General features: G+C 40.5%; 1 protein-coding gene across 1 annotated transcript; it reads left to right on the top strand.

Annotated features, from left to right (window-relative positions):
* The first annotated feature begins 2,126 nt into the window (after nt 1-2,126).
* Nucleotides 2,127-15,758, top strand: hgd (homogentisate 1,2-dioxygenase). Its single transcript, XM_077509456.1, has 15 exons — nt 2,127-4,053; nt 8,960-9,121; nt 9,875-9,946; nt 10,028-10,116; nt 10,188-10,293; nt 10,414-10,473; nt 10,561-10,652; nt 11,461-11,495; nt 11,625-11,704; nt 11,889-11,988; nt 13,042-13,166; nt 14,420-14,524; nt 14,882-15,008; nt 15,139-15,320; nt 15,396-15,758. Exons 2-15 carry the CDS (start codon nt 9,002-9,004, stop codon nt 15,537-15,539), a joined length of 1,437 nt encoding a protein of 478 aa, XP_077365582.1. The 5' UTR covers nt 2,127-4,053; nt 8,960-9,001; the 3' UTR covers nt 15,540-15,758.
* The last annotated feature ends 9 nt before the right edge of the window (nt 15,759-15,767 follow it).

Raw genomic sequence — 15,767 nt, 5'->3', positions numbered from 1 at the left:
GTCGGTCCAAATTTTGAGCAAAATTGGACTATTTTTGCCCCACACTTTTAAGAGTGTCCTATTTAAAAATACATAAATGGTTATCTTAACATGCCAAGTGTCTGTGCTGTGGAAAAAAAAAATCTAAAGAAAAAAAAAAAGTTTTGTATTTTGAGTTAATGATTGAGATTATTTTTTTTTCCTTCAATCTTCTTTGAGAACGATTTCTGGGTCCGAAAAAAGAAAATCTTATATTTTGCAATTCTCAATATTAATAGACACATTGCTTATATGTGTCATATGACTTTCATTTAAAAGTGTTATAACAATAATGTGAATATTCGTGAACTAATCTAATCACTGTTAACGATTAATGGCGATTGTGTGTTGAAAATAAATGAATAATAATTTCTTTCTTTCTTTTTGTTTTAGGCAATCCGGGATAAAGAACTATATCATATTGTGAGTGATTTGCTTGACATTTTTGATTCTGATATGATTTCCTTTATGTGGAGAATGTATGCCTGTCACTCATGTTCTCTCTGCTGGAGACGACGGCTGACTTATTATAAAGCGAGCTGCAGGTGATGAGGTGTCGCAAGGGAAGCCGGGATTGCACGCGGAGACTTCACCGCGCGGTCGGGGGTGGGGGTGGGGGGGTTTTAGATGGAGAATGTAATTTTAAATGAAAGTCTATTTAACCCGCTGTGAATGGCGTGTGACCCCCATCCTCGCCTCAGAGCCCATCACTGTTAAAAGGATCATTTTCAGAATTCAATCCAAAAACTTGAGCAAGCTGCAATTTACTCGGCCCCCTTTTCTTTCTTTCCTGGTCTTCTCCCCCTCCGATCTGTCTGGATAGAAGAAAGAAAGGCACAAAGTCCAGAAAATTGCGTATAATTCCCAATTTTCCTTTTATTTCAACCAGGTCATATTTTTATCTTTTTTTGTGTGTGTGTGACTGCTCAGATTAGTTAAGGTTTTGCTTTTTGATTTTGATAGGGTGACTTTTAAACAAACACAACACTGTTCTGCAGCCACAACATTGAAACGAGAGTCACGATATGTCGTCTTTTATTGACCATATACGTCCACATATCACATGCTGGTGTCACGTTCAAATCATCCGCAACTTCTAAACTTCCGGGCTTTGTTTATTTGCAGGCAAATCAATGTAATGAGCGTAATAACAATAGGACTATATAAAATGTTCTTGGCGGTCACAAGCAGACGTGCCTCGCAGACGGGTATTTAGAGTCGCTCTGTAATTTGCGGGCCACAATTTGATTCATTTATCCGCGCACTGTTATTAACCCTGCGGAAAAAAAAAAAAGATGTCAGCCGCCGTTTCGAGCAGCAGGACATCCGCGCTTTGTTTAAATGCACTAATTACGCGCATACATTAGGAGGAGAAAGGAATAGCCTGCGCGCGTGCAATTTTCACATTTCAAATTTTCCGTCGAGTTGACTTGCAGGTGGCGAGAAGACGCCTGGAAGCACGTTCAGCGTCACTTTGGCACGAATGGGAAAGGCAAATATAACACTAAATATAATAATAAAAAAAAAAAAAAAAATCCAAAGATTATATATAGTTATATTGGCACAGAAAAAAAAGGTTATTTGCATATTCCTTCAGGATTTATCAGAATTTATTATTTATTATTTTTGAAGAATCTTGTTATTAATGGTCCGACCAACAAGGGGTGTACCTAATATTGTGACTGGTGAGATAAAAAAAAACAAAACAAAAAACAAGTATTTTGGTGGTATTGCAGGCGAGCATTGAAAGGTGTTTGGCAATGCATCTCATTCAACTGGCGCCATCTTGTGGCTGGAATAGCAAACGGCTACATGAAAAGATGAGAGTTCAGGTTCCGCCACCTTTTGGCAACTGAGAGCTACTTCTGGGCACTTATTAACGCGAATGCGCACTTGTAAAAATAACAAAATTGCTCGAAAATACTACTCGTTCATTACAAGATGAAAGGGTCCAAAAGTAACAACAACAAAACAATAATAAACATCTTTTAAAAAAAGCAACAACAATCGTTGGCCTTTACGTCACTTCAACTATCCAGACTTCCTCCTTCCGCCCTCCGTGTATGACGTCACTAGACACGTGTCCGCTCCGGGTGCCAAAGCCGGAAGTGGAGGAGAGAAGAGAGGGAGGGGGAGGCCTTTGGAGGCGCGCGCGTTCGCAAAGTTAATTAGCGGTTATTAACAGGCCGCATAATGAGTGCGAGAGAGTCAATTTAATGACTTTGTTAGCGCCGAGTCGAGAGCGACAGCCAGCCGAGGAGCGAGACAACAAAGGCACGCAGCCATCATGTGTAATTTCCAGCCCTAATGCGCTCTGATCGGAAACAAAGGCCTCTAATTTCGTTCAACTGACTCGATAATTTCTCCCTTATGTAAGGGAAATAATGAGTGACGTAATGTGTCAACAGGAGCGTAGTTTTCCATGCGAAAGGAAGAGGAAGCGGATTTTTTACAAGGGAAGTCAACCCAAAAAAATTTCGTTACAATATGTTGTTTACAGCCTTATAGTCTAATCATGGTGTTCTAATATTGTACAGCAAAATTCACCTGGTTTTATTCCATCTCGGGGCGGCCATTTTGTCCCTTGCTATCCTGAATACGACGTCACGGCGTGTAAAAGGGCTCAGCGAACGACCAGTCACACGACCAAACTCAGAAAACAGGTGAGCTGTGATTGGCCGTTACCTGAGCCCTGAGCGACTGTGATGTCATTTTCGGTGGACAGCAAGTGACAAAATGGCCGCCATGTTTTGATAAATGAAGATTATAGAGGGTTGTTTTGCTTGAAATTCAATTCCAATATAATGTAATATAATATAATAGAGCAGCAAAGTGAAAGTCCAGTTGTTTTAAAGAGAAATCAAAGTAGAATGTGCATCAATTACATAGGCAGGGCAGTAATGACACCATTAAAGCTTATTGTGGCCCGCTACTGCAAAATGACGGTGTCTTCACGCATGACCTCATCATTCCACAGATGGCTTGAATTATAGGAAAGATGCAAGCGCCATTATCGGTGGGGGGGGGGGCGGGACTCCAAGTCGCCTGCTCGGATTCGCGACGGGTTAAAAGGTGATTCAAACGAGCGAGGCTATTTCACGGCTGCTTTTGTCTCCTCTGATTACAACCCCCCCGATGGCACGAATCCCGATTCTCGCCACCTCCTGAAGATTGTGCGCCTCAAGAGGTCATTTTCATCGTCGTCGCCGGTTGACCGGCCAAATCTCGAGGCGCCGTGTTTTCACGCAGCCGCGTTTGCCCTTTTATTGATTGCGCGCCTTCATTTTAATTCAATTGCGCCGGTGTCAAAAACTCTGCGAGAATCATCCGAGTAATGAGATAATCAAAGTAATATATGCAAATCAGTTCTATCGAAACCCCACCGCCCCCCCCCCCCCTCCCCTTGAGTGTGAAGAAGTCCTTTTATTCACTTAGCGGCAATACCTTGAGCGAATGACACCATGCAAATGACAGTTGATTAGACTAAATTAAGAGCCTGACCTTGTCTGAGTTTTATGTAAATGCTCTTTTTTTTTTCTCTCTCCACGTTTTAATGTGATCAAAAAGCGTTTTTACACATTGGCCTTATCCTGCACGTTTTCCACATGGATAAGAAAAACCAAAGTTGAGTCTGAATGCCCTGAAAGGCTTGAACGATCCTCTCCACTAACGTACCTTGACCTAGGTGCAATCCCGCTGCGCCACAAAGTGCGTCGTTACAACTTCCTTGCTGAGAAGGGAGTGCGCCTCGGAAGATTGACTGCGCGTGCACCGTAACAACACATTGTTTTAAAGCCACCGCGGCTGAGACTTCCTCTCTGCGGGGCGCGCGGCCTGTCGATGGGAAAGCCTAAATCCAATATAGATGGCGGAGCCGCGCCCGCCCCCCCGCCGGGGGGACCCGCAGACTCGCCGGCCGGGATCGAAGACTCCAAATTGGTCTGAGAGGCTGTTGAGCTCCACCCGGCAAAAGATGAAGCCGTCTATGATCTGATGACGGGACTGAGGACGGCTGCGTGTGCCACCTGAACGGCGGTAAGACTTGACATGATTGATGGACACCGCATTGTTTGCTCTTCAACACTTCTCGGACAGAGATCGTTCACTTCAAGCCAGATTGTCCAAAGCGGAGAAAATAGTCAGTGTGGTGTCACAAATCCCAAATCAGACCCATTACTACGCACCAAAATCCTTTGTAGCTTCAACGCCCGGTTTTGTCCAAGCATCTGACGTCCAAATGTCTTTTTCCATTTTCCACTTTTTTGTATTTTCTCCCTTTCATCGCGCTCTTGATTGCGCCTCTGTTGCGGTGCCACTTCTGGCTGTTTTCCTTTCTCTTTTTCTATCTCAAATTCTGCCCCTTACAATGATAACAAAGCTCAGTTTTGAGTGACACTCACCGAGATGTGTTGGTTGAACAAAATGTTTATTATTTGTGCTTTTATTTGGCAAGCGCGTGGAACTGAGCTGGTTTCCATTTGCTTACCTTTTGTTTAGTTAAACCTTTAAGTATTACTGTATGGAGGACCAAAACTGCCAAAATTCTAAATAAATAATGACTAAATAAATAAATAAATTACTAAAAGTGAAAATAAAAACGCCTATAAAAATCTAATTCAAAAATTATATATATTATATATTTATATATATTATAATATATTAAATTACATTTTTTATATATATATATTTATTTATTTATTTATTTATTATTATTGTTATTATTGTTATTATTATTATTATTATTATTATTATTATTATACGCCATTGTTCCAGTGCATAATTCCTGGTATGAAAAGTTCAACTTCCCACCTTCCTCAAATGCAGCATAAAGACCAAGAATCCTCGCAAATAGAGCATGCGCAGAACACAAAAACCAAAGTTCAGTTCAAAGGAGGTACCCTGATTGCGTTTATATGACCAAATATTAAAGGTTAGAAAAGGGGTAATCCAGGGGTTTTATTCAGATTTTTATAATAACTCGTTTAAAAAAAATAAAATAAAAATAAAAAAATCCCGAAGAAGAGAGTTTTGTTTTTTTTAAAGTTTGATTGACTGCATATAAACGTATGTGAAAACAGAACAACAAAAGAAAATACTGCACACTTGGAAGACAAAGCCGAGCAGCTTCTAATCAGAAACCACAAACTTCATTGATGTCAATAATTGCTAAATCCTTTGATTAACTTGTAGGGATTGTCCTTTGAGTGCTTCAGTAATCATGTGTGTATCTTTTTTATTTATTTATTTATTTATTATTATTGTAAGCACCCGTCGCTCTTTAAGGCACATCTTTATAACCAAGCAATTCCAAAGCAATTTTCTCTGTGGGAGGAGAGTGTAATTTTCGATTCGGTGACACTGTGATGTGTAAGAAACTGGGAGCTGGCGCTAAAAGGGCATTTGCAGCGCGCGTCGCCGTGTGGGTGTGAGCCCTTTTAATGGCCGACGCGGGTGGTGGGGGAGCGCGAGCCGTGTCAGGGAGGCCGTCGTTTAATGACCCCCCCCAAAAATAGCGCCCTCCCTTGTTACAAGCTATCGTCCTGGAAACACGAGGCTTTTGGACCAGGCCGGCGCCGCGCGCCGCAAATACTCTTTTATCTTCATATTAACCCATTTGCATAACATTAGATAGGATTCCGAAGATACTCACTCACGGGGAGTGGGTGCGCTTACATGTCCTTGCAAATCTAATCAGTGTTAAATGGAGCTGTCAGATTTGCGTGCGCGAGGCGGGCGGTGGATGTCTCGTGTCAGGGCTCATTTAACATTTCAACCGCGGCGGTGTGTGACCCAGCTGCAATTACAATATCCAAGCTGGCTCTTGGTCGATCCACAATTCATGGGTGATAACGCCGCAGTGAGACACTAGTTGAGGCCGATGTCATGGAAGCGGTCACAACTTGCGTATGTGCTGCGGTAGCTCTCTGCGGGCCAAGGCTTGTGCTGTAAGATATAACCACAAAAGTCAGGAAAAGCCTACTAGAACATCTGAACTTTTTAGGGGGTTAATCAGAGGCGCTTCAGATGGTGGCATAAGTGTGCCAGCTCCCATTTAACTCATTCACTCGCCGCCATTTTCACATTTCGCAATCCCGCTCGCTCCCGGCGGTTTTACTGGATTTTGACTGATTTTGCAAGGCCCACAGAATATTGTGTTCAATTGCTATAAAAGCATGGAACCGACCAAAAGAAAGATTAAAGTCTCTTCTTTCATCAGGAAAAAAAGTATGTTTCTATCTGTTTCCGTTTTGCTGCAATTAGCATTAGAAGAGAGCTAAGTTTCATCAATTTTCACAAATCTATTTAAAATTGTAAGTAATTGAGCTTTTTTTTCTACATGGCCCTGGTTGATCTCTTTTCTCTGCTGCCACCTGCTGGCCGTTTGTGTAGTAACTACAATTTCTGCAACCGTTCTTTGCAGTTGAGAGGCTGCATCAAAGCCTTCTGTATGCTCAAGCATTAAAAAAAAAAAAAAAAAAAAACGTATAAATACGTCTTTGGGACACTTAGAACATAAAAAAACATATTTACACGTTACTGGGAGCAAATGAGTTAATAGTGTTTAGCTAGTTAGCCTAATAAATAACACGATACCACAAATTTCCACACAATAATAAAGCTTGTGGTGGCCTAAGACTTTGTGAGAGTCGAGCAGTCAAAGTGAAGTTGTGTGATTTCGCTCTTGTGCATGTGATTGCTTGTTTATGCATATTGGGAGACTGCGGCAAGCAAGTGTCCCGTTTACCGTTGGGCCATTCGCTTCAGCAGGCATCTAATAACAAAGCATTTCTGTGCCACTTACACATGCATACATCCAGGTCCATTTGTCAACAGTTTTCGTCGCCTCTCTTTTAAGCACACGGGTGCCATCCGGATTGCACCCAAATGCTCTAGAATTCTATCATGAGACTCGGGGATGAAATTAAAATCACCTATTTTCTTTCTCCGTGCAAGCTGCAGATCAATTTCCGGAAACGGGGACGTGATATTTGGCCGCCATTTGGGCTTTCTCGTCTTGCACAGCACCCTAACCGCCTGCCAGCGGGGGATGCCCGGGCCTGATCGCATGCCTCGCCGGGGGAAGCGTTACTTCTGCCGCGGCGAGTTTATTTGCGCCTCGCTAGGAGAATTGCCTTCATTTACCTTTCCCCCGACAACACTCGCGAAAAGGAACGAAATGGACAAGCCAGGCGTGAATGGGAAAGACGAAATTGATTCGGTTTGATACGTGCACCTGGGGTAGACCCTCGTTTGACCGCCTATTTTAAAGATAAATGGGAAAAAAAATTGCCTTATGCATAACCTTTTTCAGCCCTGCATGTTGTTGTTTAGCACGAATCAGTTGTCCTTGGTGCAATCTCACCTGCAGCCACGAAATGTTGCCTACACTTGGAATGGAGCCAATATCAAAAGAAATCATGCTTAGTTTTGACTCACGCTTTTGTAGTTATTAATTTAACATTAAGTAACATCACGTCACGATTGCAGCTGCAGAGAGAATTTTGTTTCCTATATTGCATGGAAAAATATTGGAAATTAAGCATTAAGTGTACTAGACTAAGTGCAATTTCTGGAGAAATTGCGTGGGAATGCTGAAAGCTGAATGCTAAGATTTGAATGCTTATGAAGTAAATTGAGAGATAATTTCTGAATCATGCACTTTACCAACTGTTCCAACGAGCAGCATCAGACACCTGGTAGCGATGATAAGTTCGATGTATGGAAGTGGGCGTGGAAAGTGACACTTAGAAATAGTTGAATGTCGATCCCATTGAAAATGAATGGGGGGGGAAGTTGATATTTAACATTAAATTGTGCGTATACTGTAAGTAATGTGGAATCAGACGATATATAACCCGAGAGGCGGGAATTTTTGAAGCAAGTTAATTCAGAAGTATTATGTGGGAGATGTACCACGGCAAAAAAAAAAAAAAATGTGGAAAATTAAAAAACACAATGCTTCAGCATTCCCACAATGACTATTTTTATTTTCATGTACCACCTAAAAAATAAAATAAAAAAATACTTGGCTCTCTAAGTACCACCATAATGACCAACATTAAAAATACATGTTTTAAAATAAACAATTCTAAAAAAGTTTTACAAAATAATAATAATAATAACAATAATAATACTTTGAGCGATTGTATTAGGTTATAGAGTACTGTATAATAGGCATCGACATATTAATCGATTTGATAAAAATGATCCCAGAAGGGTATGTAATTGATCGTTGATTAATTGTGGTGAAATGGAGTACACCACTACTCATGTTCTAAAATTTCACACTTCTTGAGCTATTAATTCTCTAATTCCAAACATTCACAGTTTTCCCACAATTCAACATTTTTCACCCCCCCCAAAATCTCCATGAATTTCCGATGAGACATTCAACAATTTACTCCCATTTGAAATTCAAAATATTCAGCTCATACAGTACACCTTGGGATCAGTTTTCAACATTCCCTCAATCCGTACATTATAAAAAAATCCACATTTTTTTTGCACATTTTCCACCAACAAAATACCACACTCATTTTGAGGGTTTGCGTTAGTCCTACTCGAAATTCATTATCGTTCCGATTCAAAATTCAAAACATCCAACTCACTCAATTTGATTTCACCTGTGCATAAACTTTCCACATTACACACAATTCTACATTTTGGACCCAAAAATCCCCCATTCATTTTCCACCTTGGGAATGATTTTCAACATTCCTACAAAAAAAAATCCAAATTTTTTCACATTTTCACCAATATCGTTTAAGCAAACTCCATATCATTAAATACTGTTCAATATCATTCCACATTATTCCGCTTCAAAAAAAGCTTCTCCTGCTTGTTGTTTGTCCTGGCAACATTTTGGACACTCATCTTTTTATTTGTGACCTGTCCTCTCCTCCCCTTTTTGCCGTCGGCCCTCTCTCATTGGCTCACACAGTTTGCAGAAGCCTAATTGAAACCATATTGACAAAGAGAATAAATGCAGCCCCCTCATCCAAGCGGAGTTTGCTCTCCAGGAGATTTCCATGAGAGTCATTCATTGACGGTTATCGCTTGTGTAACTCTTGCAGCGACACACAGCAGAATGGCTCAACTCAAGGTAAGGCAGCATTTCTTTCGCTCCAAAATTACTGTCATGTTTGTGCAATACAAGTAGGCTAAGTGGGTAAAACAAACACATTTTGTATATACTGTAAATGTTACTTTAGTAAATAAAAAAAAAATACATTATTTAGAAATGATTTCCTCTTCGTTTTGCATCACAAATACAATTTGAAAGTGCAACAAACAAGATATTGTATCTTCAAGCAAAAGCAGATGGGTGGTGTTGCGCCTGACCAATCAGGATGCAGCATTTGACAGCTGCCCAGATGTGACCATGGAGACGTTGAGCTTTGAAAAGAAAAGTCCCAAAATGGTGCCATTAAAAATCCATAATGACTCCATGAAATAAAAGCTGAAAGTTGCGTTTTGTTTTGGATGTGGGAGGCATAAAGTGCACGCCAGCCATGCTCAGGCGCACATTTGCATGCTAACGATGACTCAGCAACATTTCTTCTATCCACGCTATGAGCAGTCGTCGTGTCTCATCAAGCAAATTTGATTGAAATATCAATGAACGTGTCCACTGGAGGATGCCAGTTCAATTAGGCTCCTTGTGAACACAAAACAACGGATGACTGCGTTTTGTTTGATCACAAATCTAATGTGAATCAATGCGACAACAATTAAGAAAAAAACACTTAATGACGAGCCTTTCCAATTTAATTATAACCAGCGTGAACACATTTATCCTGCATGACAACGAAGCGGCATGGTGAGCGCGTGCCTTTGTTGAATTTCTCTTTCGCAGTACTTGTGTGGATTTGGGAACGAATTCTCCTCCGAAGACCCTCGCTGCCCCGGCTCTTTACCTGAAGCGCAGGTAGGACACGCAGGAGTTGAATTTGCATGCGAAATGCCCATTTTTTCACGACTGCACCTGAACGCGCCGCCGTCTCCCTAGAACAATCCTCAGGTGTGCCCCTATGGTCTGTATGCCGAGCAGCTCTCTGGCTCCGCCTTCACCTGCCCGCGGTCAGCCAATAAGAGGAGGTGTCTATCTTTTTCTCACGTTTCCATCCGTCAAATGAATTGCATAGCTGAACAGTTGCGCTTGTTTCCAGCTGGCTTTATCGCATTCTCCCGTCCGTCAAGCATAAACCTTTTGCCCCCGCGGCTTGTGGGAATCTGACAGAGAAGTGGGAAGGGGCGGAGCCCGATCCCAACCAGGTAACTTCACGACATCCAGATATTCATGCATTCTATTTCATAATGATAATGTTTTTTTTGTTGTGTTGTGTTTTATAATTGTCATAAATTGTATACGTTGTGTTGCTTTTCCTCTTCCAGATGCGATGGCGGCCATTTTCCATCCCCAAGTCGACAGACAAGATAGTCGATTTTGTGGCTGTAAGGTTAATCGCGTTCTCTTTTTTCCAACGTTCCGACTTTATACGGACGTTTTTCAGCGTTATTGTGGTTTTGTGATTCTTGCAGGGTCTGCACACCATCTGTGGAGCGGGCGATGCGAAATCACGCAACGGCGTTAGCGTCCACGTGTACACCTGCAACACTTCCATGATCAACAAGTGAGAACGGACAGAAGCGAGCTTTGCAATGTTGAAAAGTGTCAATCAAAACGGAGCCTTCTTATCTTTCAAAAGGCAGAAAGAGCGTTTGTAGAAGGGATGTAACGGTATCCAAACATCACGATACGATACTATCACGATATGAAGGTCACGATACGATAATTATCACGATATTGTGGGGAGGTTGGCGATATAAAAAAAAGGTTACAATATTGTAAAAAAAAAAAAAAGCTCATACTAAAAAAAACACACAATATTGTTTTTCTACATTAATTAAAACAATTACAAATATTATAAAAATATAAATATTATATATAAAAAATATATAATATAAAACAAAAAACGTCATATTGAAAAAAAATGAGCTCATACTAAAAAAAAAGAAACAAAATGGTGTTTTGTACATTAAAGCAATAAAAAGTGTAAAATATAAATATATATAAAAATATATATAAATATAATGTACATATTGAGGCACTAATGCAAGCACACATTGAGTTCCTCGACATATCGACAAATTATGTTCCCCTTCATCTGACCATTAGTGTGGATTTGAAACATAGAAGGGCCAAAACATGCCTTGTGAAAATTAAACTGCACTAAAAAAAAAAAAAAACTGCCACCAGAGGGTGCTAGAATGTCACAAATGGAAATCAACCTGACTTTTTTTTGTTTTTTTTGTTTTTAACAGATGTGCTACTTTTAATATTGTGACATGACGACGATATATTGTGGCAGTTATCGTTACATCCTTAGTTTGTAGCATTCAATTGTGAAGATGGCCGCAATGTTGTTTCTTGTTTTCTAGATGCTTCAACAACTCCGACGGAGACTTTCTGATCGGTGAGCAAAATAAAAAGGAGGAATGTTTACACCATTATCTGGCACAGGAAGACTGATTGCTCAATTCCGAGTGCGCTTTATTCCCTCATATTTTCTTTCTGCTGCTCCATCTACTGTTTGCCTGGATAGTGCCGCAGCAGGGTGAGCTTTTGATCACCACCGAGTTTGGAAAGATGACGGTCGAGCCCAACGAGATATGTGTCGTTCAGGTGCGTTTTCTTGCTTCGCGTCTAGCAAATACACTGACACTTTTTGGGCCGTATTTGGAGAGCTTGAATTGGCTGGACAATATCAAATCGGTTTTGGATTTGAAGATCCCCTTTTAACCTTTAAACTTCATTTGAAGAAAACTTGTCGTAAAATGTGTTTGTCTTAATACTGTATTGACTCCAGCAAGGAATGCGCTTCAGTGTGGACGTGTTTGGAGAAACGAGAGGTTACATCCTGGAGGTGTACGGAGCACATTTTGAACTCCCTGACCTCGGCCCCATAGGTGGGTGTCAGTGTAACATTGCTGCTGTGTGGAAAATCACCTATGTCCATATTTTTCCCTCTTTTTTATTGGTATGTTTTTGGGTTCAGTTTCATCCCAAAAACATTCAAATAAAAAATGAAAAAATTGACATAGGTGTTTTTATGTCCATTTAACCCCCTTTTTTTTCTTTTTATGTTTTTGGGATGATTTTTTTTATTTTTTTATGTTTTTGGGATGTCCTCATTCAGCTTCATCTTGTATGTTTTTTTTTGTAATGCAGACATCCCAAAAACCTTAAAAAAAAGAAAAAAAAAGAAAAAAAGCATCACAAAACCATTAAATAAATGGAAAAAAATTGACATGTTTTTCACTTATGTCCATTTTGTTTCTTTTGGGATTATTTAATTTATTTATTTATTTATTTATTTATTTATTATGTTTTTTTGGGATGTCTGCATCTAGTTTCATCCCAAAAACATACAAATAAAAAATGAATGGACACTTGTCCATCCAACCCCCCTTAATTATTATGTCTGTGGGATGATTTTATTTTATTTATTTATTTATTTACTTTTTTTCTTCTTTTTTTTTTTTACTGTATTTACTTCAGAAAGGAATACAAAAAATTTATACAAATAAAAAAATGAAAAGAAAAATGGCCGTAAGTGTTTTTCACTTATGTCCATTTTTTTCTCCCTCCCCACCCATTATTTTTTTATTTTATGTTTTTGCAATGAAATTGAATGCAGACATCCCAAAAACATAAAAATAAATAAATGAAAAGAAAAATGGGCATCAGTGTTTTTCACTTATGTCCATTTTTTTTTTCATTTTTTCTCCCCAATTGTTTTTTTTTTAATGTTTTTGGGCTGAAACTAAATGCAGACATGCCCCCCAAAAAATGACAGCCCTCAAACATAAAAATAAAAAAATGGACGTAAGTGTTTTTCACATAGCAGTAACGATAACCTAAATGTATTGATTTTCCCAAGTCAATTCAATCGGGAACGTCTTTACCGTTTTTGATTACATTTACATGCCAATGACGGATGTTTGCGTGACTCTTTGCAGGAGCCAACGGCCTGTCCAACCCGAGAGACTTCCTGTGTCCGGTGGCGTGGTACGAGGATCGGGACGTGTCCGCAGGTTACACCGTCATCAATAAGTACCAAGGGAAGCTCTTCGCCTGCCAACAGGTGATTTTTTGTGTGCTTTTTTGTGTCCTTGTACTTGAAAAGCGTCCTACGTGCCACGTACAGCCTTTCTCTGCCCTATTACCCCATTTGAGGTCTGCGTGTGCTTCAGTAAACACCAGTCAAGCGCGACAATGACTAACAGCGAGGAAACGGCGCCGGGGACGCGTGTGATCCATTAGCCGCCGCCGCTGATTGATTTACCGTCCCCGGTGGTGATTTAATATCGAAATGTTTCCACCTCAATTATGCGTCTTAATCACTCGTAATTAGTTAAAGGCGTTCACGAGTTGCAGAGTGAAAAACAAGTTAGGTATTCATTTCAACCTCATAAACAAAACGTATGAGGAGATACTTGAAGTCTTTGCTGTATTTTTTGTGTTTTTTTTGGCTGAGGGTTAAAGGTGGTGTGGGCCGAGATGTGAGGTAGGCGAGGGAGGTCTCATCTAAAGGGAAGATGCTCCCATCTTTTCCTGCTGGTTTGTCCACCCCCCCGCCGAGCATCAAAATTGCTCAAATTAACTTATTATTTGCTTGACTGGGCCAATGTGTTTTTTTTTTTTTTTTTCCTGTACGTGTGTACGTGCAACTCTCTTCCACTTTTCATTTTAATCGAATCTAGCTGAGCCACCACAAGTGAATGTTCAGGAATAATCTTGCACCAGGTTGACCAAAGAACGTTTTGAGTGCAGCAGAAACTTTCATGTGTGTTTAGTTGATTTTGGTTATGTCATGAACTAGGACTTATTTTCCGTGCGTGGTAATGTGTGTGTAAAGAGTGTCAAGGTCAAGAAGACAGCTCGAGTTGTAATGAACTATATCGATTTTAGAGCTGCTGCTGTATTTCTTTTTTTTTTTTCTCTCAACAGAGCAATGCTACAAAATTGCTTTTCTTTTTTTTAACAATCAAGATAAAGAAATAGCTCTGCACTCGCTGTTACTGTTGTACCCCCCCCCCCCTCCCCCCCATTCCATCAAGTTCGGTATGTGAGCGTTGAAATGATGAAAGTTTGTGAAAGTTTGATTTTGTTGCCAATTACTGAGTAATACCATAAAGACTTGCCTTACAAAGAAAACAAAATGGAAGAGGTACAGAAGCCGACTTTATTTCACAAAACATTTTCATTATGAGCATTTCCCTCCACTCCTCCTTTATGTCAAGCAACACTACCCCAAAGTACGAATCATTTATTGTTTTCTTTGTGTCAGTTGCCTACTCGACGATGGCTGAAGTTGTCATGTTTTGTTTCTGTTAGGATTTCTCTCCCTTCAACGTGGTCGCATGGCACGGCAACTACACGCCGTACAAGTACAACCTCGACAACTTCATGGTCATCAACTGTGTGGCCTTTGACCATGCGGTGAGTGTCATTTGTGTCCATATTAACAGGCGTGCCGTCGAAATAAGTCAATTGTCGTTCGACGAGTGTGCGTGCGCATACCAAATTAGTGCCAGTTCTCGACAGGTTGTGATGCGTCGAGTTCGGCTGTTTCTTAAAATACTTACTCAGTTCGTTTATCTTAATTTATCCAATATTTATCAATTGTGGCATAGTTGAAACCCTTTTGAATGTGAATAAATGACGTTAGTTCCTTTCATTCTTCGACAAAGAGCGCTTTACGCGTGCGCAGTGTTACTCGTTTTAGCTCTCCTTGACGGTAAAAAATAATTTCCAGCACTTCTTCCTGAGTTCCCTTTTGCTGCTAATATTGTGTAGGATCCTTCCATCTTTACCGTGTTGACGGCCAAATCCACCAGACCGGGTGTGGCCATTGCCGACTTTGTCATCTTCCCTCCACGCTGGGGTGTAGCTGACCACACCTTCCGTCCACCATATTATCACCGTAAGGCGTAAACTTTTGTGCACAAGCGAGAAAAAAAAAATAGATGACATATAAATAAATATGACTTCAATCTCCTTGCTCGCAAACTCAGATAAGGTTGTGTAATAGCTCCCCCTGTTGGTGTTTGAAGGCAACTGCATGAGTGAATTCATGGGGCTGATCAAGGGCCACTATGAAGCCAAAGAGGAAGCTTTCCAGCCGGGAGGGGCCAGTCTTCACAGCATCATGACCCCACACGGCCCTGATGCCGAATGTTTTGAGAAGAACAGCGTGGCTGAGCTCAAACCGGAGAGGGTTGCTGAAGGAACCATGGTAAAAATTCCTCCCAATAAAGCTTATGATTTGTACAGAACAAATGAAGATGGGTTAACGTCTTGCGTCCATCAGGCGTTCATGTTCGAGTCGTCCTTCAGTATGGCTGTGACCAAGTGGGGCCTGGAGACGTGCCAGAAGCTCGACAGGAGTTATTACCAGTGCTGGGAGCATCTACGCAGCCACTTTAATCCCAACTGGAAGCCCAGAAAACACTAGACAACAGGTAGCGGGATCATAATAATAGCCATGCGAAGCTAAAAATATAAATAAATTGATCGAAACATATTCGCTCAAAGTCCCTGGATTCATAGTTAAGTGGCGGATTTTTCTTTTGAAATTGAAATAACTAAACATTCATTGGGTATGTAAAAAAAATAATAATATAGTGCATGTCATCCCACCCTGATGTGTATACAATTAAAATGTTATTCCCCACAGCATTCT

Source organism: Festucalex cinctus, chromosome 20 (genome assembly GCF_051991245.1).
Source record: "Festucalex cinctus isolate MCC-2025b chromosome 20, RoL_Fcin_1.0, whole genome shotgun sequence".
Taxonomy (NCBI): domain Eukaryota; kingdom Metazoa; phylum Chordata; class Actinopteri; order Syngnathiformes; family Syngnathidae; genus Festucalex; species Festucalex cinctus.
This window is presented reverse-complemented; position numbering and strand designations above follow the sequence as displayed.

Coding starts and splice junctions, on each gene's coding strand:
- hgd (XM_077509456.1), top strand. CDS start 9,002: ATGCAGCCCCCTCATCCAAGCGGAGTTTGCTCTCCAGGAGATTTCCAT. Junction 9,122..9,874: donor GCAGAATGGCTCAACTCAAG/GTAAGGCAGCAT, acceptor TCTCTTTCGCAG/TACTTGTGTGGATTTGGGAA. Junction 9,947..10,027: donor GCTCTTTACCTGAAGCGCAG/GTAGGACACGCA, acceptor CCGTCTCCCTAG/AACAATCCTCAGGTGTGCCC.